Raw genomic sequence first — 22,993 nt, 5'->3', positions numbered from 1 at the left:
AAAGATCAAAGGCCTCTTGAAGAGGAAAGAGAATCCCTTGAACATCCTTCTCTTGGGAGTTGGGGAAAGACCTTATGTTTAATTGGCCAGAACTAGGTCACATGATCTTACCTCCAAGGGTAATGGAATAAGTGAGTATCTGAGATTTTTATTTAGTTTGACATCAAAAATATATGTTTTCTGTTTGGCATACCTTTTTTTTTCTTTCTATCTATTTTATGATGCTGGAGATTGAATCCAGGGGCACATGCCTGCAAGGCTAATGCTCTAACACTGGGCAACATCCACAGCTGGCTTCCCTTTTTAATTCCCCTGCCTTCTAGGGATTGATTATGTTTTCTTTCAGAAGTTATTTATTGTTTTACTAGTCCCTCACTTTACATTCTGAAAGTACTTACCTGCCTTAAAAAGACTAAATCAACAAACATTTCTCTGCCATTCCTAAACAATATTAGCACCTTAGAGTGTTTTTGTTACCATAATTACCTTTATCTTCTATTGTCTATTACTTAGATTCTATAAATATACCCCCAAATTAGTCATTGTTAGTATTTTTAAAATATTCTCTGCTCATTCATATTTGCTCAAATGTTTACCAATTTATTTATTACTTCTAGATAACTCTTTTCTTCCTGAACTCAGTTTCCTCTTACTTAAGTGCATCCTTCAGTAGTTCTTTCAATGTGGATCTCTGGGTAGTAACCCCTCTCAGTCCTTGACTGATTTTAATGCCCGATTCTCAATTCTAACTTCCCATTTGTGTGGGCCTGAGGCCACATTTCCTGCCCCCTTATGGGATGACACCCCTGACCCCAAGTTGTCAGGGCCTACGCTGGATTCTGATGTCCCGTGGCTTTTTCCTCACTCACCGGTATGCTTACCACTGTGGTTCAAGTCTCCCCCGTTCTCTATTACCTGAGGATTTCCCCTTCTTTGTTTTGAGTTCAGCTTTATATTGTTATATTTCATCCTGTGTTTGTCATAGGAAGTGGGGGAGGGTCTACATTAATCTTTTTAGTTACTATTACTGGAAGTCCACATATTCTATTTATAACAAATTTCCTTTTTACTGATGTTTATGACTCTCCTTTAAAATAAATATCATATATTTTGATAGAGAAAACAGATATGACAGAGACAGCTGGATACTTCTTATTCTGTTTCAGCAAAAGTTACAAAGTTTCTAAAATTTTTCTTGATTTTGGTACATAGAGAACATTCCCCAGGCAATAACTTAAGAGAATGTAATCGCCTGCCAAGAAATGGAATTTTCCATAGTTTCTATTTTTCTGCATTTCCTCCACTCCTTCTTGCTCTACAGAGGTGATCCCAAAGGGGAAAACTGTTCAATATTTGCCTCACACCCTCCACACGAAGAATGCCAAACCTCATACAGAGAAATCTGTCTCTGTAAGGAAGCCATCCTCAGGCCAGACCCAGAGCTCAGAGATTCCTTGTAAATCAACAGCTGGTAGAACTGGTTCCAAATCCTGGGAATTCACAGCTTCTAATAAATGAATGGGATCGATCTCATTTGCATTTCATTATGACTCAGGAATTCCCTGCTACTGCATCTCTGGGCAGATAAAAAGGCTTTGGTTTTATCAGCCCCAGGCCATTGCCACCAAGATACTGACCTGGAACTTCCACCTGCTCTGCTAACAGAATGGCCTATTTCACCCTGCCAGAGAGTGAAGCCCATGTTGGAATGGTGAAATCCAAATATGGCTCCTCTGAGAATCGTTTGTGCACATACAAGTCATGGAGAATGGATGAATACTCACAGGGTCAGTGAATGAACTGGGGGTGCTGGCCAGCGAGTAAGTTGGAAAGGCTCTGAATAATCACAAATAGGCCAACCAGAGAGGCCACAGCTGGGTATAAAGTCAGCTGTGGAAAAGCTAATACCACACTGGTTTGCTGGGGTTGAAAGCTAACTTTAGTACGATGTATTTCATGTGACCTAGGAAAGAAGTGAAGGGAAGAAGGAGGCCTGGCTAGGTGTACTGGGTGTGGATAAGATCAGATGAGCCCTAATAATCAACTGTGCCACCAGCGATAAGAAAACAGCAAAAGATTAAGAATACATTTCACAAAACAAATGGTATTTTTGCATTAGAAAGTGATGGTTTCTGATTCCTTTCCAATGCAGGGTGACAGCCTCTACTTGGGAAAAGTTGGGTTCACTATTACTCTGGTCACAGGTGCCTATTCATTTTGTCATTTCTCTGTGTGGACACCTGAGTAGCTGCTTGACAGTAAATAGAAATCCTCCTAATCAAGACCACTGCCACCCTCAGACTTTCCCTACAATGTCTAGGCATCTTTTTCTATAGTTGACGCCAAACAAGGGACAAGACAAGTCATTTGATTCTTAAGGTCAGATTTCATCTTGTGTCATCCAAGGGCGGGAAAGGGAAGAGGTAAGTTCCATTGAAAATGCAGCTGGAGTCCACTTCACAGAATGCACGGAGGGTGGGGTCTGTTTTTGGAAGCAATGAGATTGCTGGCTTTAGAGGGTGGGTGAATGGCTCTCCACGTGACCTTTTCTCTCCTGGACACTCACAGCCTTTATCTTAATGGCACCACGGGCTCAGGTGCGAGGGACTCCTGTGTGTATCGCCCACTGCCTTGACTTACCTGTTGAGATACACCCGTTTCTCCGTGAACTGCCCATTGCCATGGTGAGGGTCCTCGAAGGGCTCATTCTGGACGACCTCTACCCCTTCTCCTCGGTCACTCTGTTCGTGGCTGTGCTTGCTGATCATGTACAGCTGTCCAATTTTGTACTACAAAGCACACAGAGACAGAGACAAAGAGGTCAGCCCCCCAGCCTGCCTCGGACAAATCCCCCTCCCACCGTGGCGCCGGAGCAACTAATGACATCAGCACCTTCTGCCGAGAAAAGAAAGCAGGCACTCGTGCCTAATGTGACTTTTCTCTGGGAGAAAAGAACTAGGAAGAGAACTAGTTGTGAGCAGAATGCAGAAACGGCATGTTCCTGCAAGTGTTCCGCATCACCTTGGCAAGGGCTCCCTGGGGTGGCTGGCAGTCTTTAAGGTTCAGCGCTGACCAGCCCTTCCACAGCAGCAGGAGAGGGGAGTGCAGGAGTCTCGCGTTCCATCCTGGGCCTAAGGGTTACATGGAGCTAAGGTCCATGTCAACTGTTTGGCTTGGCCAAAGGCTGCCTAGGGTGTGTTGCTTCTGTCCCTGCTTTCTGCCTAACCAGCAGGATTGCTGGACGTGGACGATTATGTGCCTCTACTACCCCTGGAGGTGCTCACCTCTCCTGGAGGCCCTAGAATAGCAGTTCTCACAGGCATGTGGACACCACCTGGAAACTTTTTTATTTTTTTTCCCCCAGTTCAGGAACTAAACCCACGGAAGCTTAACCACTAAGCTACATCCCCAGCCCCTTTTTTTTTATTTTTAGATAGGGACTAAGTTACTTTGGGCCTCACTAAATTGCTAAAGCTGGCCTCAAACTTGTGATCCTCCCGCCTCAACCTCCAGAGTTGCTGGAATTACAAGTGTGCACCACTGTGCCTGGCTTCCTGGAAGCTTTTTGAGGGGAGAGACGGGCGGGTACTGGGAATTTAACCCAGAGGTGCTTGACCACTGAGTTACATCTCCAGCCCTTTTCATTTTGAGGCAGGTTTCTCGCTAACTTGTTGAGGCTGGCTTTGGACTTGTGATCCTCCTGCCTCAGCCTCCCAAGCTGCTGGGATCCTGGAAGCTTTTTCAAGCTCCAGATATCCAAGCCAACGATGGCTGGAACCAAGTCTAAGAACCTAAGCTCTAGAAGGGCACATCACATGAGAACCAACCTCAGTATCTTTAACTCCTTTTCATTCAACTCCACAGTAGGTGCCTGGCCTCCCAGCCCAAGTCTCAGAAGCCACATGTCCTACTCTAAAAATGACAAAATGGAGAAACATACAATAGGAACATTTTCTATTCTTCAGGATGTTTCGCTCTCCTTCCTGCCTCTCTGAAAATGCTGGGGCCAGCCGGCATTTCGCTCCCCAGTGCACTTTCAAAATGACAAAATTATTTTGATGGGGTGAGGAGACAGGAGGCAGGAAAACGATGTTTGCATGAGAAACTAGTCTGTTGAGGGTCAGAGGCAGAATGATGTGACCCTGCTCAGTCCCTCCTGCAGATGAGGCATGAGGTAACACAGACAGAAGTCATTGCCACCAAGACTCTGAGACTTGGGAGCGGGCCTTGAGTCTGCAGCAAGCTAATGACGACTCTGGTTTGTTCTCAAAAGGACTCTGGCCAGACATCTCCCGGGCCTACGTGCATGAGAGAGAAATGAATGAGCCAGCAGTGCACCCGCGGTGGAAGGACCCTCTGGTGCTGAGGCAGATGCAGGGAGGGGAGTGTGAAGAAGCTCCAGGCTGAGGGGCCAGGCCCAGTAACCATGACGACAGGAGTGGGCTGGAGCCGGCTGGGTCTTCTCTAAGGACTATGCTTCCCATCTGGGCCACACCCCTCTTCAGAAAGGTCTGTGTTTAAAAATGCTTTCAATGTGAGTGCATTTGTGCAGATGCAGGGAGAAGAGAGTGCTGAGGATAAGAGCAGGAAGAGGAAACTGGAAGATCAAATCCATTTTAAAGAGGAATTAGGATCAGGATCAAAAGCTTGACCCAGCTTCCCTGAGGTCCAGTTCTGCTTTTACTTTTGTTTCCAAAGACTATAATGCTCAGGGCTGAGTTGTAGCTCAGTGGTAGAGTGCTTGCCTGCATGGGTGAGGCACTGGGTTTAATTCCAGCACCAATATAAATAAACAAAAATAAAGGCCCCAAAAAGGAAAAGAAAAAAAAAAAAAAAAAAAAGACTATAATGCTCTTTCAAAGTGGGCAGTAAGAACAAGCTCGCAGATTGGAGATCTGCTATACCTTGAGATCGATGCCCCACCTTACACTGACAGGAACAGGAGCCTGAATACGGTGCTTAGCTGCTCAGGGGCATGGCCTTCACTGTCAGGTACTTTGGACTTGATGTTGAAAAAATGTATGTTTGTTTGATGGAAAATTATTCAGCCATAAAAAAGAATGACATACTGATGCTGAACCTGCTTACGGGCATTGTGGGTTGAAGTATGTCCCCCAAAGTTCACATGGTTAAGTCTGAACCTCAGAATGTGACCTTATTTGGAGATAGGGTCTTTACAGAGGTAATCCAGCTAAAATGTTATTAGGACGGGCCCTAATCCAATGTGACTGGTGTCCTTCTTATGAAAAGAGGAATTTGGACAGAGTCAGAGAGGCCAGAGAAAGGTGAAGAAATGATGGCCATGTACAAAGAACAGACTCTCCCTCACAGCCTCCAGGAAGCAGAGGCCCTGCTGACAACACCTTGACTTCAGACTTCTGTCCTCTAGGACAGTTGTAAGCCACTGAACACGTGGTATTAGTCATGCAGCCTTAGAAAATTAGTACAATGGGTAGAAGGGTTCTTTGGGCGGGGGGATAAAAGTGTTTTGGATGGCAATGGAGGAAGCACAACATTATGAAAGTTCTGGATGCTGCTGTTACGCGACTTTCATCTCGATTTTTCATCTAAGGGTAGACTAGATTCAGGAACAGACATCCTTAACCAAAAGTCCATATCTTCAAGTGTGTGGGGTTTACAGAGGAGCTGGGCCAACATCAGACCATCTGCAAAAGCTCCAACTCACTCACATATTAAAAAATGTATAGTACCAAGGTCAACACAGGACACAGAAAAGCCATTAGCCAGAAGCGAGTCAGCCCTGGCTGGGCTCAGTTCAAGTGCTTCCTGCTCTGCAGGGATGAGAACAGATCAGGGAGGCAGTGTAGGCTGATTCACGGGTGGCCAGTGGAGGGCCCAGCCTCACGGATCATTCTAGCGTCTCCAGCGCAGGGCCGACGCCAGCCTTAGCTCACTGTGACAGCATCGGTCTGGGGGTGACCTGTAGGTGCGGGGGTTGGCTGGATACTCAAGCCCAGACACCCAGATAGGCAAGGCTCTGTGACTGTCCTCTCTGTCCCTCCCAAGAAAATCAGGCTGGCTCTGCTCTTTGTTTGTGGTCATTGGAGCTGGGCCATCCAGAGGCAGTTTATGATGTTGTTTTGTTTTTAAAGCACAAATTGATTCGCAGACATAAGCAGCAAAACAGTTTGGCCCTGAAACCACTTGTTTTCTACATCACTGAGGATCCTCCTAAAAATGCCAAATCCCAGAGCATTCTAGAACTACATTCAGCATTGAGTGAGTGTTTGAATAAGGGGGAATTCAGTGCTGAATCCCGAGGCAGAGCCCGGTGGGGGAATTCGTCAGTGCTTGCTCAGGACTAAGGTGTGCCAGGCTGGAGTGTCCCTTCTTTAGGATGGCCTATTCTTTACCCACACATACCCACCCCCCTGCCACCATTGGTACTGGGAAATGAACCCAGAGGATCTTTGCCACTGAGCCACATCTACAGCCATTTTTATTCTTTTTATTTTGAAACAGGGTCTCACCAAGTTGCTTTGAGAAACTAATGTGACTCCATTTTTGAGAAACCAGCCTCTACCTCAGAGCAAAGCCTATCCAAGGAAGGGGGCATGACCCTTGTCCTTGGAAAACCCCCCAGAGCACTCCTAGGCACATACCCACCCTGCTGAGTTGTTTGTAAATAACAGAAGTCTGAGGCGCCAGGTGTCCCCGACTCAGTTAGGCTAGGTGAGGACCCATAGCAACCCCCCTAGCAACCTCCAATCAGTATGAGACAGGGAAAATACCTGGAATGCCAGATGACCCTCCCAGGAGTTTATGGTGGTTGATAACATGTTGGGAAACCATGTAGTTTAGCACGCACACCCCTCGTGGCCTAAACCAATCAGTTCAAAGGAATCCCCCTCTTGTACTAACCAATCACCCCTACCCAACTTGTTCCCACCAGTGAATGTGCTCATCAATGTTAAGAGTTGTTGTTTGACTTTCCCGCAGTATGGAATGATTTGCTGTGTGATGTTGTGATGCATAGAGTATCCCCCCAAAACCTATAAAATCTCACTGAACAAAGGACTCACTCCCTGGGACTGCTGTGTCAGAAATGGTTGTGAGTCCAGGCTCCAGCTTGCAATAAAGACTCTTGTGTGATTGCATGGGATTCGGCTCCTGGAGGTCTATATCTGATATAACAGCTTAGGACCTCGCTAAATTGTTGAGGCTAGCCTCAAACTTGCCATCTCCAGCCTCAGCCTCTGAGTCGCTGGGATTACAGGCATGTACCACAGTGCCCAGCTAGGAGGCCTATTTCTTTTTGCCTTTTTTGTACTAATGTCTTACAAGGTTCCATCCTTAACTGAGTAAAAATATCACATCTCTGATCACTACTGCAAACAAACTTGTATGTTGAAGGAAGGCCTCAAAATCCAAAGACGCAGAGGGTTCTGAAGACCTCAGACTTGGTAACAGAATTGATGATGATGATGATGATGATGATGACAGCATTGCATAACTTTAGTGACTGCCCATTAGCAAGAGGTACTGATTAAGTGTTTTGTATTCATTTCTAATACAATGATTCAGCCAGGTAGATCTCTACAATTGAGGAAACTAAGTCTTAGAGAAGTCAAAGGCTTTCCGTAGTTTCTACACAACAGAGCTGGGATCTGTGCACCACAGGTCAATAATACTCTTTCTACTCCACCTGTCTTTGGGCCTTATATCTTTCACAGGTGAATTGATTTAACAAGTCTGATTTAAAACACTATGATTTAAAAGGATGGGGGTTGTCAGAAAGTCATGCCTCTGAACTTTGTTATTTCAGAAGTTGAGTAACAAAAGTCTGACTGAAAGATCAAAGTTGCTTAATCTGTGATCACAATATGGAATGCAGGAGCAATTAGGCTCTCACTTTGTAAAATCTATTGTTATAATTCCAGAGTTTGGGTAATCATCATTATAGGCAATCATGATTAGAGACAGCACCACACTGCAAGCTGAGCCTCTGTGTGAGCTATCAGAATAGCTACCCCAAATAATTATCTCCATAGTCAAATAACATCATGGGGATTCAGATTTTTCTCACTCGTGCATGGAGTGGTGTGTTTCAAAGTGCTGCAGAATTTGTACCAGAGAGAACTACAGAATGTGTCTGGAGAAGCAGAGCTGGTTCATCAGGTAATGCTTTTACAAACTATAATGCTGAGCACCATTGAATAACTTCCCAGTTCAGCCTTAAACTAAGACTTCAAAAAGGTGACTCCAAGCCCCAATTCTGAGTATGGCAAAGGATTATGAATTGAGCACTATCAATACCTTCAACCTCATCCTTACCTAAAGAAATACAGGACCCAAAGTCCTAGGTTTAACAGAATTCCAAGCTACAAAGGACGTTCACTTAATGCTTCTCCAACTGCTGGGCTCTGGAGTTCTAGCATGCTTGGGTGTCATCTTCCTCCCAACTGACCAGTGTCCTCCCTCTCCTGTCCCCTTTCTCTTCCTCCATTAATCCCAGCTCCATTTCCAAACATCAGGATGTGACAAGTGTAAGCCACTGCTTTCTAATAAACATGACTTTGTCTAGGAGGACTTACTCCCTGAGGATATGACTTAGGATGACGAGGCCCCAAGTAAAAAATCAGAATTTATAATTACTTTGGCCTTTACAATCAATATGAATGGATGCCACATAACCTAACAGGCAGAGAAACACCTGTGCCTCCGACTCAACATGAAATTACGTTACTTTTCCATCTGTGAAATGTGTCTGATTCTTGCCACTCTGTCTGGCTGTGTGTCTAGAGGAAAAAGCAGAGGGTGATATAATTTGGCATTCTTGCAAGGTTCTCATATTATCCATATCGCCCCTGGTGCATTTGTTGAAACCTTTCTTCCGGTCCTCTCCATCTCAATACATGAACCTCAGAGCACAGTGAAGCAATTGTTTCATGGTGTGCAAGGCACGCATTGAAGAGAACATTTGAAAGGTAGAACACACAGGGTTCAGGCTCATTGCCAACTTCACGCCAGGTGGTGTCAAAATTGTAATTACACACAGGGAAGAAGATGCAAAGGACCCAGGTTTTAATAGCCTCATCTCAAAAAGCTAGAGGCTAGAGCTGTTTTCGATAATCCCACAGCATAGCTAAAGTACCAGACAAATGTTCTGCTTTAGTGGCTGGCAAACTATGTGCACTGGTGCCTGCTTTTTAAATAAAGTTTTATTGGAACACATCCATGCTCATTCATTCTGTGGCTGCTTTCACACTACAGCAGCAGAGTACAGAAATTTTCACAGAGGATGGATGTATGGCTCTAAAAGATAAAACTATTAGCTATTATTTGGCCCTTCACAGAAAAAGTTTGCTAACCCCCATCCATGGGTACAGGGCCCAGTCTGGACCTACCTAGTAAGCTAACTAGAGTATAGTAGTTTCTTGCTATATGTGGCTAGTGACCACTTGAAATGTGACCTGTGTAATTGAGGGACTTCATGTCAAATTTTCTTCAATTTTAATTTAAAGAAAGATGCTTGGTTCATTTATTTAAAAACTTTTAACTATATTTCAAACATCTTGGGTATATGACTTCACTCTTTCAACTGGAAATTTTATAAAATCTAAACACAGATCAGGTATCTCCATTGAAAATTTAGCATGTGACACAAGACTGCTGTAGAAGTGAAATGCACCCTAGATTTTAAAGATTAACTACCAAAGGAGGAGTAGGAGAAAAAAAAATTAACTCATTAGTAATTTTTCTACTGATACCTATTAAAATGGTAGTATTTTAGATATATGAGGCTAACTAGAATATATTCTTTTTGTGGGGGGTCCTGGGGATTGAAGCCAGGGGCGCTTTACCACCAAGCTACATCCCCAGCCCTTTCTATTTTTATTTTGAGACAGGGTATCACTAAGTTTGCTGGGGGTCTTGCTAAGTAGCCCAGACTGGCCTTATCCTCAAAAGTCACTCTGATTGCAGGAGTGGGCCACCATGTTCTTAGTTTCACCATGTTTACAGCATGTTCTTAAAAATAACTTTACCGGTATTTTTTTAAAATGTTTTTTAAAGTGTGGCTATTAGAAAACTCATAGCTCTTTTGGCAACTCATAAATTTCTACTGGGGGCTGGTGTTGTAGCTCAGTGGTGGAATGCTTCCCTTGCACGTGCGAAGCACTGGGTTCAGTTTTCAGCACCACATAAAAATAAATAAATGTATTGTGTCCAACTACAACTAAAAAATAAATATTAAAAAAAAAAAAAAAAAAAGGACTACGGAGGCTGGCTGGTCAGGAGGCAAGAGCAGGCCACAAGCTTCCAGGCTTTTTCAAGCCGGTGAGGCAGAGCACGGTAATTAGGGTGGTGCCTGGAGAAGCCCTTCCTTCCCTGCTATTTACTTGGGCCTCCAGAGAGGTGATAATTGTTCACAGTGTGCTGCAGCAGAGAGCACAGGGGTTTTAGAAACGAAATCGTGGAGCCAGTGTCCTGATCCTGCCCTTGGTTTGGCTTTGTAACCTTAGACAAACCACATTTTGTTGACATTAAAAATGGGACTAATAAAATACCTACAGGACATGGTGAGAATAAAGTAAGAAAAAATTCACAAATGCAACTGCTTCCTAAATTATCAAACTGTATATAAACTGCCACAGCTACCATTCCTTCTATTTTGCTCCATGTCTGACCTGGATTTGCAGATCTGTTCCATTCATGTCCCTCTTATGCTGCAGTTCCACGAAGTGAAAGACAGGGAGGCAACTGCCAAAGACTTTTATAATGCAGAGGCCAAAGAAAACCTAACTAAGCACTGTGGCGCATGTTTGTAGAACCAATTACTTGAGAGGCTGCGGTAAGAAATTTGCCTGAGCCCAGGAATTTGGGACCAGCAAGGACAACATAGAGAAACTGCATCCAAAAAAAGAAAGAAATCAAAGGAAAACTATGACCATCTGCCCAAGACTATCTTTTCCTTCTGCAGAAGTTTCATTTGATGGTAGTGACATCAAACATTTTCAAAAGCATTCTCAAGAGTGTGAGAACTTCCACAGATATGAGACGCCTGAAGTTGTCAAACTCATGGAGATAGAAAGTTGAATGGTGTATATCAGGACTAGAAACGCAGGGGACTAGGCAGTTAGTGTTTAATGGTTACAGAGTTCTGGTCTGTGCTGCTCATGATGTGTTGCAGCTAACGACCCTAGAAGAAGGAAAAACATGATTACCTGAACAAAAACACATTCTGATTCTTCTGACCTTAACACCTGTCTACAAGGACATGTTCCTCATTGACCTTGACCTCCCCTTGGGTTGTTTCTCTTGGGTTCAATCTGAGATTGACTACAGCAAGAGCAACTCCAGTTCTTTTGGGGAAAGTGTCTACTTTTACCTCCAGGGACTGATTTGGGCTCTGCCCAGGGTGAGGACATAATCAGCTAACCCCTCAGTCTTCCAAGCTCTGTGATTCAATGTGCAGATTTCTCCATGCAGACAGGGAAGTTGGAGGGAAAAAAAAAAGTGTGTAAAGTTCTTAGGTGTTTCGTCAGATGTCACTCTGTCAGGTCAATAAACCCACAAAAACCAATATCCGATCCCACAAAGAATATACAAACCAGCAGCTCATATTTCAGGATATCAGCACATCATCACATATTTATCTTTTCTCCCGGATTTTTATAAGCAGTCCTCTGAGGTGTCTTGTTTACGTAATACCTAGGTCATTATGCCAGGGTGTAGGAATGAAAAAGCTGATAAAAAGATCTAAGAAGAAGCTGGGTTATGGATATTAAATTTTTTTAAAATCCCCCTTTTGTGACAAACTAATATAAAGCAACACTGTACAGTGACGCTTAACCCATCAAAGTTTTGCACTGAACTGAATAGAAATCAAGCAACTCACTCCAAGGGAAGGGCCCCAATATATCTTATACAGATGCGAACACACCATTACCCCTTGATGGCTGCAAGACTGCAGATTGTTTGGAGTACACTCAGTCCCCTCAGAGAATCATCTACACTAGAGCACAGGAGAGTTACAATGTGCTTTATAGCATGTGATGAGTAAAAGCACACATTTCGATGCATCTTCCAACACTGATTGCATTAGGGGGTGGTAGTCTGGCCCCAAGGATTCATTTGACTAACAAATGGAAAAGCCAAAATGGTATCATGCAGCACTTACAGAGTTTTTATAATATAAAATAGGCAGTAGGTATGTGTCATGCTTTGTATTTATAAATGAGAAGCTAAACGAATCAGCCATTAGTGGGCGGCCTGAAGAACCATTAGGAGAGCAAAGACAGGAACTTGTAGAATTGAACTCAAAGTCATTAGGGGAGTTGGCTCTAGGGGCAGAACATGGGGTTCCTCCATAAATTGGTTCGGAGACTGTCTTAAAACTTGTACCTTCTGGATCCTTCTTTCAACAAGCATGTCCTGTGTGCCAGGCCTCACAGACACTGGAAGCAGAGCTGTGAACAACAGACCTGGTGTCTGGCCAAGAAGAAGGTTTCTTGAGGGTTTCGCCTGGAAGACAGAAGGCTACCAGCTGCAGGAATCAGAGCTCTCTAACGATTTGCCAAGAAAAGTGAAACTGAACACAATTCAAGTAAATGAAGAGGTCTGGTGACAGGCCTGACCTTCTGCAAGCAATCCAGACTCTGGCATTTGCTGTGGAACATAAACCTGTAGCCAATAACCGGGCCCAAAAGGGAAAGAACCAAGACAGAACTTTGCTGGGACATGGAACCTGCACCATCTAATTCCAACTCCTCTGTCAATGATCATCTCAGTACCTTGGCCTCATGATCGTGGAGTCCTGAGAACAGAGGTTCATCAACTATCAGGGTACCAGGGTCTTTCCAGAAGGAGAGGACTCCCTGTTTGGGTGCTGCTGACTTCAAGTCAACCCTTCATGAAATCAGTTATGAAAATAACCCAGAGCATCCTGGGGAGCTGTAGTACAGGTTCAGAGGAGAAAGACACCAAGGAATGACAGTAGTCAGTTGCAGTGTCTTTGAGACCTTCCCGAGAGCAGAATGCAAAGCAGAGCACTTGCTGCTTTGCATACAAGTGAACAGTGGCTGTCCTTAACATTTTCACAGTCATTCAAGCTACTTCAAGATCTCAGGAGAGAATTTCAACCCGAAGGTCACCAAACTTCTTTGCTTGCTTAAGTGCTAGCTGGCACAGCAAGACTCCAGGGGTAACTATCCAGCAATGTTGAGAGAGAAGCAGAACCAAGTCTTATCTATGGATCTAAGCTTGGAAGGTTCTAGCAGCTTTCCTCACCCCACTTTGGGGATAGGCTGAGGGTACCACGGACCTGGTGCTTGTAGACAGGGAGGCGCGAATAGAAAAGCGGAATGAAATGCAAACGATTGACAAGTCCTGCTCTCCAGAGACAGATAATGAAGACAGGCAAAACAGAGTAGATGGGTACATTTCCAGGAACTGCTACATTAAAAAATCTATCTTCTTGAGCTTCTATTGCACTTTGGACTCATTCTAATGACCTGGAGAGATTCTATCAATGAGTACTTTTAAGGTCCAGTGGTGGCCGGTCCTTCACTGCATCAATAGGGGGCAGTCACTCTGTCTCTGTACATCCTCCTGAGGGAGGGTGCGAACAGGTCCCCTAGGCAACACCACGGGGAAATATATTTACCATGGTTTCAAAGAGTTGGGAGAAAAAAGAAAGCAGATGAAATGACCAACAAAAAGTATTGTTTTTGTTTTTGTTTTTTTAAAATAGGAGTCTTGTCTTTATTTCCTTGCCTATATATATATATAACACATGCATTTTACTTTTTTTTAGGGGATAGTGAACCCAGGGGCACTTAACCACTGAGCCATATCCAGTCCTTTTTATTTTTAATTTTGAAACAGGGTCTCAGTAAGTTGCTTAGGGTCTTGCTAAGTTGCTGAGGCTGGCCTCAAATGTGTGATCCTCCTGCCTCAGCCTCCTGAGCATCTGGGATTACAGGCATGTGCCACCATACCTACTCATTTTAACCATTTTTGCATATACATTTTAGTGGCATTAGGTACATTCAAAGATTATAAAACCATTTTACTGCTGAAATCCATAACTCTTAGATCAACTCGAACAGAAACCCTGTGCCTATTTAACAAGTCCCTATTTCTCCCACTCTCTAATAGTCTTGTTTCTTCTATGAATTTGTCTATTTTAGAGACCTCATAAAGTGGAATCAAACAATATGTGTTTCCTGGCATCTGACTTATTTCCCTGTGTAGTATGTTTTCAAATTTCATAATGTTTCATAATGTTTATCCATGTTGTATCATATGTCAGAATTTCACTCTTTTCTGAGGCTGAATGGTATTCCATCGTACGGACAGACCACATGTGGTTATTCATTTATCTGCTTCTGCCATTTGGCTTATGTGAATAATGAATTTTATTTGCATACAAGAATCTGAGTTTTTCTGCTTCCAGTTGTTTTGAACATAGACCTAGAAGTGTAATGACTGGATCATAGGGTAATCCCACATTTATTTTATTTTATTTTTTGTGGTAGTAGGGATCGAACCCAGGGTCTCACACATGCTAGGCAAATACTCTACCACAAAGTTAGATCCCCAGTCCTTTAAATATTTTATTTAACACAGGGTCCTGCTAAGTTGCTGAAGCTGGACTTGAACTTGCAATCATCCTGCCTCAGCCTCCTGAGTGGCTGGGATTATAAGTGTGCACTATGGGCACTATACTTAGCTTTTTGAGGAACCACTGAACTGTTTCCCACACCAGTGGCACCATTTTCCATTGCTATCAGCAATACACAAGGGTTCCAGGTTCTCCACAGCCCCACCAACACTCATTTCTCATTTTTTGGATAATAGCCATCCTAATGGGTGAAAAGTGATCACAGAGCATTTTAAGGTCAACTCTAGGTTTTCTCTGGGATCTCTTTATTCTTATAAAGCCCATTTGAGGCAGAACTTGGGCATCAAATCTTCCAAATAAGTACCAAGACAGACCTGGGAGAGATTTCAACCCTAGTACTTATTTAAACCAGCAGAGCAATTAGTAGACTCCTAATGAAACACCAATGAACTGAGATGGCTATTTTTCAGGGGGTTGGAGGGTGTTCCCTGGAAATGCTCCAGGTGCAAACTCAACACATCAAGCCTCTTTTAAGGTCAAAATGGCCCAAACACATTGCAAACAGTTCAGGGCACCACAAAGGCGCAGCTATGAATTAGGACCACGGAAGCCTGGAGGTGGTAGAGGTGGGCCTAACCTGAAAGGGTGCTTCTATTTCTGTTATAGAAGCTGCTTTCAGTGTTATTTTAGTGGCCCAACCAGTAGCATAGTAAATTATAGAACTGCAATATAGTAAGCCGTAGAGTCCTACAGAACTCAATTATGAATCAGGTGTATATAACTTAGACTCCAAGATTTGGGGTAAAAAAAACATACTTCCTTTTTACCCCCTGCAGGGCTGGGGACAGAACCCAGGACCTGGCACATGCTATGGAAGCATTCTACCACCAAGCTACATCCCCAGCCCCCAAAATCAATCTTAATAATTTGCATTTTTCATATGAATTAAGCCACTCTATTTTAGATTGCAGCTACTCTTGAAAAAGACTTTAAACTCTGCAGTAGACAATATGGATGTTGCTCAGACGCTTTCCTCCCAGTGGTTTTTAGTACATACATAAGGCTATGCAACCATTATTACTACCTAATTCCAGAACACTTCCATCATGCCAAATAAAGCCCTATACTCATGAAGTGTGACTCCCCTCTCTCCTGACTCCCAGCCTCTGTCAACCACTAAGCTACTTCCTGTCTCTATTTATAAGCCCATTGCTTATAAATGAATCATACAATAGGTGGCCTTTTGTGACTGGTTTCTTTCATTTTATTTGTAATTTATTATTTATTAATTTATTTTTGCAGTGTTGGGGGTTGAACTCAGGGCCTCATACATGTTAAGTAAGCACTCTACCACTGAGCTAGATCCCAGCCCTTATTTTAAAAATTAAACTTCCTTTTATCACCAAATAATATTCATTTGTATGGATATATAATACTTTCTTTATCCATTCACCAGCTGATGGACGCATGGGTTGTTTCCACCTTTTGGTTTTCATGGGTCATGTTGCTATGAGCATTTGTATATTGGTCTCTGTAAGGACATATGCTTTCATTTCTCTGGAAAGGAATCATTGGGTCATAGGGTAACAATGTGTAACCTGTTGAAAAAACAGACTTTTTTACAGAGCAATTGTACTTACCTACAATGTCTCATATCTACTTCAGGTTTTAGTTTACCTATAGAAGCAAGAAGGTCAAACAAGTGGCTTCAAAGGCCAACAGTAAGCTATGGTACAAGTCTGGCCTTGGTCACCCACATCACTGTTGTAGGCTTGGGCAATCATCCTTTGAACAAACAGCCCAGGCCACTCTCTGGCCTTGGGGCATCTTACACTACTCTAGAGGAACCTCAAAGAAGTAAACTTCAGGCTAGGGACAAGAAGGGGAATGCAGAGACAGCTTAACTAAGTGTGCTAATCAGGCAGCACAGACTGCAAATGTGCAAGGAGCTAAGGACAGAGCAGCACCAGCATGGCTGTGGGGGAGGGGTGCCCCAAAGACAGTAAGGCTTGATCTGTGCAGATAGGAAATCATGTGGCAAGAGGGAACTGGAGGATCACAGCCTGCAATCACATCCAGGGAATTTACTCGCTCACAGCATCTCTCTCTCTCTCTCACACACACACATACACACACACAAACACACATTGCTCTAGTGGATATACTGTTCTTATTTAATCCTCACAACTACATAAGGTAGGTAAGAGTTTTTATGCTTAGCTGGCAAATGAGGAAATTGATGCACAGAGATGTTAGGAAACTTGCCCAAGGTGACCAGCTAGTAGGTAGTAGTGCTGGGATGTGAACCCAGGCAGCCTGGCTCTAGGATCTGATCAGGCATCAATGTCCCTGGTCATGTGCTCGACATCCAGAGAAAGGCTTTTTATAAGGCTGGGTGAGATTTTTCTGGTAAGTAAAGGGACTTTATTCACTCCTGCATGCTGCTGACAGTTTTAAGATGACTCCAGGAAGAGTTTTTTAACGAGGTGGGAAAAGCAAGGCAAGAGGGAAGAGGCCGCAGGGGAAGTTGGTCACTAGAAGCCAAGAGCCTAAGGTCCTCCTTCCTGCTCCTGGAAAGTCTTCCTCCCACGCAAATTCCAACACACAGCCATTAAAGGACGCTCACCCGCACATGGACGTCCTTGAGATTTGAAAATAAAAATTAAAATTAATGAGTCCACCTAATTTGGACTCACCAAATGTGTGGGTGGGACAGATTCCTGCAGCTGACAGCTGATGTGACAGTTATTGCATGAAAAAGAACAGCAGAACATCCTTGCCTTCGGGGTTGAATGTTTCCAAATGTGATGCTAAACCCCAGCCTGAGACAATACACAGGACAAGAGCTGAATATAGATGCTCCATGGGAGAAAAATCCCTTGGTTTACTCAGCTGACCTGAAGTGCAGGGGAAGGAGGTGGAGTCATTTTACCCTTCTTCAAAGCTCACGGGATCAGGATCAGCTGGCTCTTTGTGTAGCTCACACTCTTATCAGATGGAAAACAGATTCCTAATGGCCTTTGGGGAGGCAGGAATTGCTTGGTCAAAGTCTTCATTAAGCTACTCCAATTATCTGGATCTGAGTGTTTTGTGATCCACTGGAGCAATGTGTGTGTGTGTGTGTATGTGTGTGTGTGTGTGTGTGTGTGTATACACATACATACTTGTCTTTTGCTCCCTCTATGAGAAGAAATGTGAAATTCAAGCTTGGTGCGTGCACCTCTAATGATGGGCCTGCAGAGCTGTCCTTGGGTAGCCCAAACTCCTCAGTGGGGAAAGCATGAAGAATAGGCTCTGAAAATGAAGCATCACTTCGCCTCCCCTGGTTTGGGCTCTCTTCGGCAAGCCCTCCTGTCCATTCCCAGAGGGAGACATTTCCAGAACTGCTGACAGCCCCTGGAGGAGCAAGGCCTTTCCTGCTTTCTCCTCATGGGCAGATGGTATTTGCATACTGACATATTGTAAATCTAGTCACCCAGGTAACAGGGCTCCTGTTAGCAACAGCGGAATCAAGGTCAGCCCAGTTCCTTCTAAAATTAGAAGTCAGACAAATCTGATTTTTAACTGTTCAAGGTAGGATGCCCAGCTAGATGGCAAATTCAATTCTTAAAATGAATTTCCAGACTAGAGACTAGAGACTCAGCACTAGACAATAAAGGCGTGTTGGGGCATTTCGACATGATCACTACATGGGTTTACACGACATGCTGAAGCTGTCATTCCAAGGCTTTCCTGTTTCTGTAAATAATTCCACCATGGCTCTAGACTTTGTTAGTAAAGTCATCCTCGGCCCCAGCACCTGCCTTGATTTTCGGAGTCAATCAATTCCTTGGATCTGCTAATTCTTCCCCAAGCATTTAAAGCATTCCACGTGGCTTCCCCCAACTCAGCCCTGGTTCCTCCTCCTCACAAGACCTCTCCATCAGGGTCAAAATGATCAACACGGAACAGCCCCATCTCTTCCAGCTTCTTGGGTCTTGGCCTATGTGGATCCCTCACACATGAAATTTCCTCCCTTCTTTTCTTTTCCTGACCATGGAGAGTATCTTGGATGGGCTTCAGGGGTGCCTGAACTGTGTACCACTCCTCAATCACACATTTCCTAAAAGGTCCATGACCCCCAAAAGGTAAAAAGCCTTCCACTACCTACTAATAAATGGTATCTACCCAGAATGAGAGTAAGGAATGACAATTCCATAGGAAGTTAAAGAGCTCCATAGTCAAATAGGTGTGGGAATGATTCAGATATGAGACACATTTCAAACTTCTCTCTCTCTCTCTCTCGTTTGTATTTCAATAGCATATAGAAAACAGCTACTCTTATAGTAAAAGAGCTGGTAAAATTCTTAAAAATCAAATGCATTAGAAAATTGTTATTGAACACCAATTATGTCTTGGGCACCATGAATATAAGAATGGATTGAATACAGTCCTTGCAATCAGGGAGCTCAGGTTCTAGCAAGAGAAATAGACAAACAAACAACAAATGATACTAAAATAACAAAATATAAAGACTCTAAAAGGAAGTGCAAAGTGCCCAAGAACGTGGGATGGAGCACTCAACTCCGTGTGCTTGGAAACCAGGAGGCCACCATGTTGGGACTGATGGTGGGACCAGATGCCAGGGCGTGAGCACCAGGTCCTCACTGGCCACAGTGGACCATGCTGTGGGAGGAAGTGGGAGACAGACTGCCCTAGTGAAGGCACTGCTCACACTAGTGGAGCTTTGGCTGTAAACCCTAAGGTGGATGCAGAGCTCTGGTAAGGGGCTTCTGCTGCCAGAAACTGGCAGGCCCCTCTACCCAGGGAAAGCTGACTGAGGTCTCAGAGCCAGATGCTTGCCCATCTCCAAGTCTACAGCCAAAGCCTGATCCTCTAGGTCTTTGGATGGGGAGTCCAAGAAAAGAATGCACCAGGGAGAAGATGGAAGAATTTCTCTCCTAAGAATTACCAGCCCAGATGGTCTCATTCACCTACTTGGCCTTCCTGGGTAGGTCATCTCCAAGGGCAGCAGAATCCCAGGACTCATCTGACTCTCAGTTTTTGTGGGAAAACCTAGAGATTCTAGGAAGCAGCATGTTAATGATGATGCCCCTAGACACAAGTCCAATAAATGTCCCTCTTCTTCACCCATTCAGAAAAGTTCTCTTGCTCTTTGGGGGCTGAATTTCTCAACCCAAGCTGCACAGAGGAGAGCTTTTTTTTTTTTTTTTCTTTTTTTTAATATTTTTTATTTGTAAATGGATCTTTTATTTTATTTATTTATATGCAGTGCTGAGGATCAAACCCAGGGCTTCACACATGTCAGCAAGTGCTCTACCACTGAGCCACAACTCCAGTCCAAGGAGAGCTTTTTTAAAAAACAAAACAAAACAACAACAACAACAAAACACCCAACACCCAGGCAGCACTTCCTACTAAATGAATCCTGTCTCTAAGGGGAGGCCCAGGTAACAGTATGTTTTAACCCATTATGTCCCACCATTCTATACATAGGACATCTACAAAATTTTATGCAACTCCTATAAAATAGCTCAATTTAAATTTTTATAGGTGTCCTATGTATAGGACCATGAGACTCAATGGATTGTTCCCCAGGTTAAGGTCCAGAACACTTGGGGTAAAAGAATTAGAGAGGGCCCTGGAGTGCCTGCCTCCTAGGGCAGAAGGGAGTGATTAATTTAAGGTGTCTCATCTCTGGCTCCAGGGATTTGTCAGGTCAGGTCAATGAATGAAGTCAATGGCTAAAATTAACATATACACTTTCTTCATCATTAAATACATAGAAATATCCTTTACTTATGCAAACAAATATGGTCCTTTTACTTTGTTTTTTTTTCTTAGTTTCCTACTTTTAGTAGAGACATGAATACCATGAAGTATAAGTCCAGCATAAGCAATCAACAGGGGCAAGTGTGACTCTGGGTTAAAAGTAGGGTCCAGATGAACGGGATGGGAAGGAGAGGGAACCAAGCAAGCCCTCGGAGAGCCCCTTTCAGAACAGGCAGCAGAAAGCCAATTCTACTTCTCATTTCTCCAGAAATGAGACTTTTATGTTTAATGCCCCAGCTTCTAAATATTGGCTCAAATTATGAAAAAGAAGAAGAAATATACACAAAGTACCATAATACTCCATAAACATGAGAAATCTGTGAGCTGCACTTAGCCAGACAATTTGCAACCTACAATTACTTATAAATTAGTTATAATAAAGAGAGTGAACAGAGGTGTACCCTCAAATAATACTGGAAAGTGATATATTCAGGGTGAGCTCACCTCATTAGTGTTCATGCCCCAAATGATCGTAGAAACAGAGAAGATAAAAGAACATAGCTCCAGTTCCAGATACTTGACTTACCCTATACCCTTGGCCACCTCAACACTGCTGCTGCTCTGAAAGCAATATTGATACTGTTCAGAAAATACCCTCTCAGTGTTGATAAGATACAGAAGGCAGAGGCTGGAAAAGAACTTGTTATAGCAATAACAACAAAGCACTTCCTGAACATTTGCACCATGAGAGGCCTGGCCCAAGTACTTCCTATGAAAATCATTCTATTTAATTCTGAAGACAACCCTATGTGGTAGGCAAAATGACAACATCAGTGTTCAAGTGAGGAAACTGAGTACTAGAGAAGTCTGTGGAACAGCTGAGAAAGGACGTGGGTCATTCGTAGCACAAATCCTGAGTTGGATGTCACTGCCCAGCCTTGAGACAGGGTACAATCATTTGCACTGGGCTTTGGAGGCAGGAAATGAATTTTCCCTCCTGGCAGGCAACAGCAATGAGGAAATCAAGTGCATCATCAATAGAGGCCTACACAGGAATTTAGAGAGGAAATACAAATGACCAATAAAATGAGAAATGACCAACCTCAAATAATTAGTATCTCCCTGGAGTTGTTCAAGGGGAGGACATGTAAAAAATTTTTTTCTTTTAATTAAAACTACAAAATTTTATCAGTGAAGATTTGTTACGATTAAGAAAGCCAGTGTTAGGGCTGGGGATGTGGCTCAAGCGGTAGCGTGCTCGCCTGGCATGTGTGCGGCCCGGGTTCGATCCTTAGCACCACATACAAAGATGTTGTGTCCACCGAAAACTAAAAAATAAATAAATAAATATTAAAAAATTCTCTCTCTCTCTCTTTCTTAAAAAAAAAAAGAAAATCAATGTTGGAGTAAGGCAAAGGGAACCAACACTCTGATAGGATAGGAAATTTGTTAAAACCTTTAGGAAGATGACTTGGCAATATCTATTAAAATGTAAGATGTTTGTGAATTGGGTAAATAGCTCAGTGGTAGAGCACTTGCCCAGCATGAATGAGACCCTGGGTTTAAACCCCAGTACTGAAAATTAATAAATAAGATGCTCATACCATTTGCCCAACCTACTCTCCCTACTTATCCTAAAGAAACCCTTTTGCAACAGCCAAAAATTGGAAAGACTCCAATTGTCCATCAAGGGCAACATTTAGATAAATCATGGTATATACAAATAATGAAATACAATATAGCCATTAAATTGGTAGGATAGAGTATCTGCCTGGCACATGTGAGGCACTGATCCTCAGCACCACATAAAAATAAATAAATAAAATAAAGTATTATGTCCATCTATAACTAAAAAAATTTTTTTCATGAAATTGGTCTTTTTTGTTGTTGTTGTTACGGGGGACTGAACTGAGGGACACTCAACCACTGAGCCACATCCCCAGCCCTATTTTGTTTATCTACTTATTTATCTATTTTATTCAGAGACAGGGTCTCACTGAATTGCTTGGTGCCTTGCCATTGCTGAGGTTGGCCTCCTATCTCAGCCTCCCAAGCCACTGGGATTACAGGCATGCACCATAGTGTCCAGCCCATGAAATAGGTCTCTATTTGCCAAAATGCAAAGATGCCCCAGATGTATAGTTAAAAAAAAAAAAAAAAGCAAGTTGCAAAACAGTAGGTAGAGCAGGAGTTTTGTTAAAATGCAACAATTGTACTAGTATATGAGTAGAAAAAGAAAAATCTAAAAAAATATAAGCGTCCATAATTAAAGGTGATCACCTAAGAGAAGATTATGGGAAATACATTTCTATAAGGTTTGAAGTTTTTGATAATTTTGTGGTACTGGTAATTGAACCCAGGGCCAATCTTCTGCAAAAAATGAGCATATTTTGTGCTTAGACTTGCCAAAGTTAATCAGTCTCCAATCTGAGGGGATGGTGACCTAGAAGTTCCTTTCCAGGCTGCAGTGCTTCAAAGCTCCGAATTCATCCTCCCATAGAAATAACATCATGAGGTTCCAGAGAAGACTAACGAACCACTGCTTCCAATAGTGCTTCCATAGGGACACACTGATTTCCAGAAGGGGCTGAACAGTTTTCCTCCTTCTTGCCCCCATGCTCCCCAAAGTGGGTC

General features: G+C 43.2%; 1 protein-coding gene across 1 annotated transcript in view; it reads right to left on the bottom strand.

Annotated features, from left to right (window-relative positions):
- The window catches only part of Pitpnc1 (phosphatidylinositol transfer protein cytoplasmic 1), a 253,486-nt gene that overhangs the window by 124,220 nt on the left and 106,273 nt on the right, over positions 1-22,993 (bottom strand). The window contains exon 2 of the mRNA XM_076871332.2: positions 2,641-2,789. Within this exon, the coding sequence (XP_076727447.1) occupies positions 2,641-2,789 (149 nt within the window). The remainder of the gene's footprint in view (positions 1-2,640; positions 2,790-22,993) is intronic.

Source organism: Callospermophilus lateralis, chromosome 11 (assembly GCF_048772815.1).
Source record: "Callospermophilus lateralis isolate mCalLat2 chromosome 11, mCalLat2.hap1, whole genome shotgun sequence".
Lineage (NCBI taxonomy): Eukaryota > Metazoa > Chordata > Mammalia > Rodentia > Sciuridae > Callospermophilus > Callospermophilus lateralis.
The sequence above is the reverse complement of the archived record's forward strand: the minus strand, read 5'-3'. Positions and strand labels throughout refer to the sequence as shown.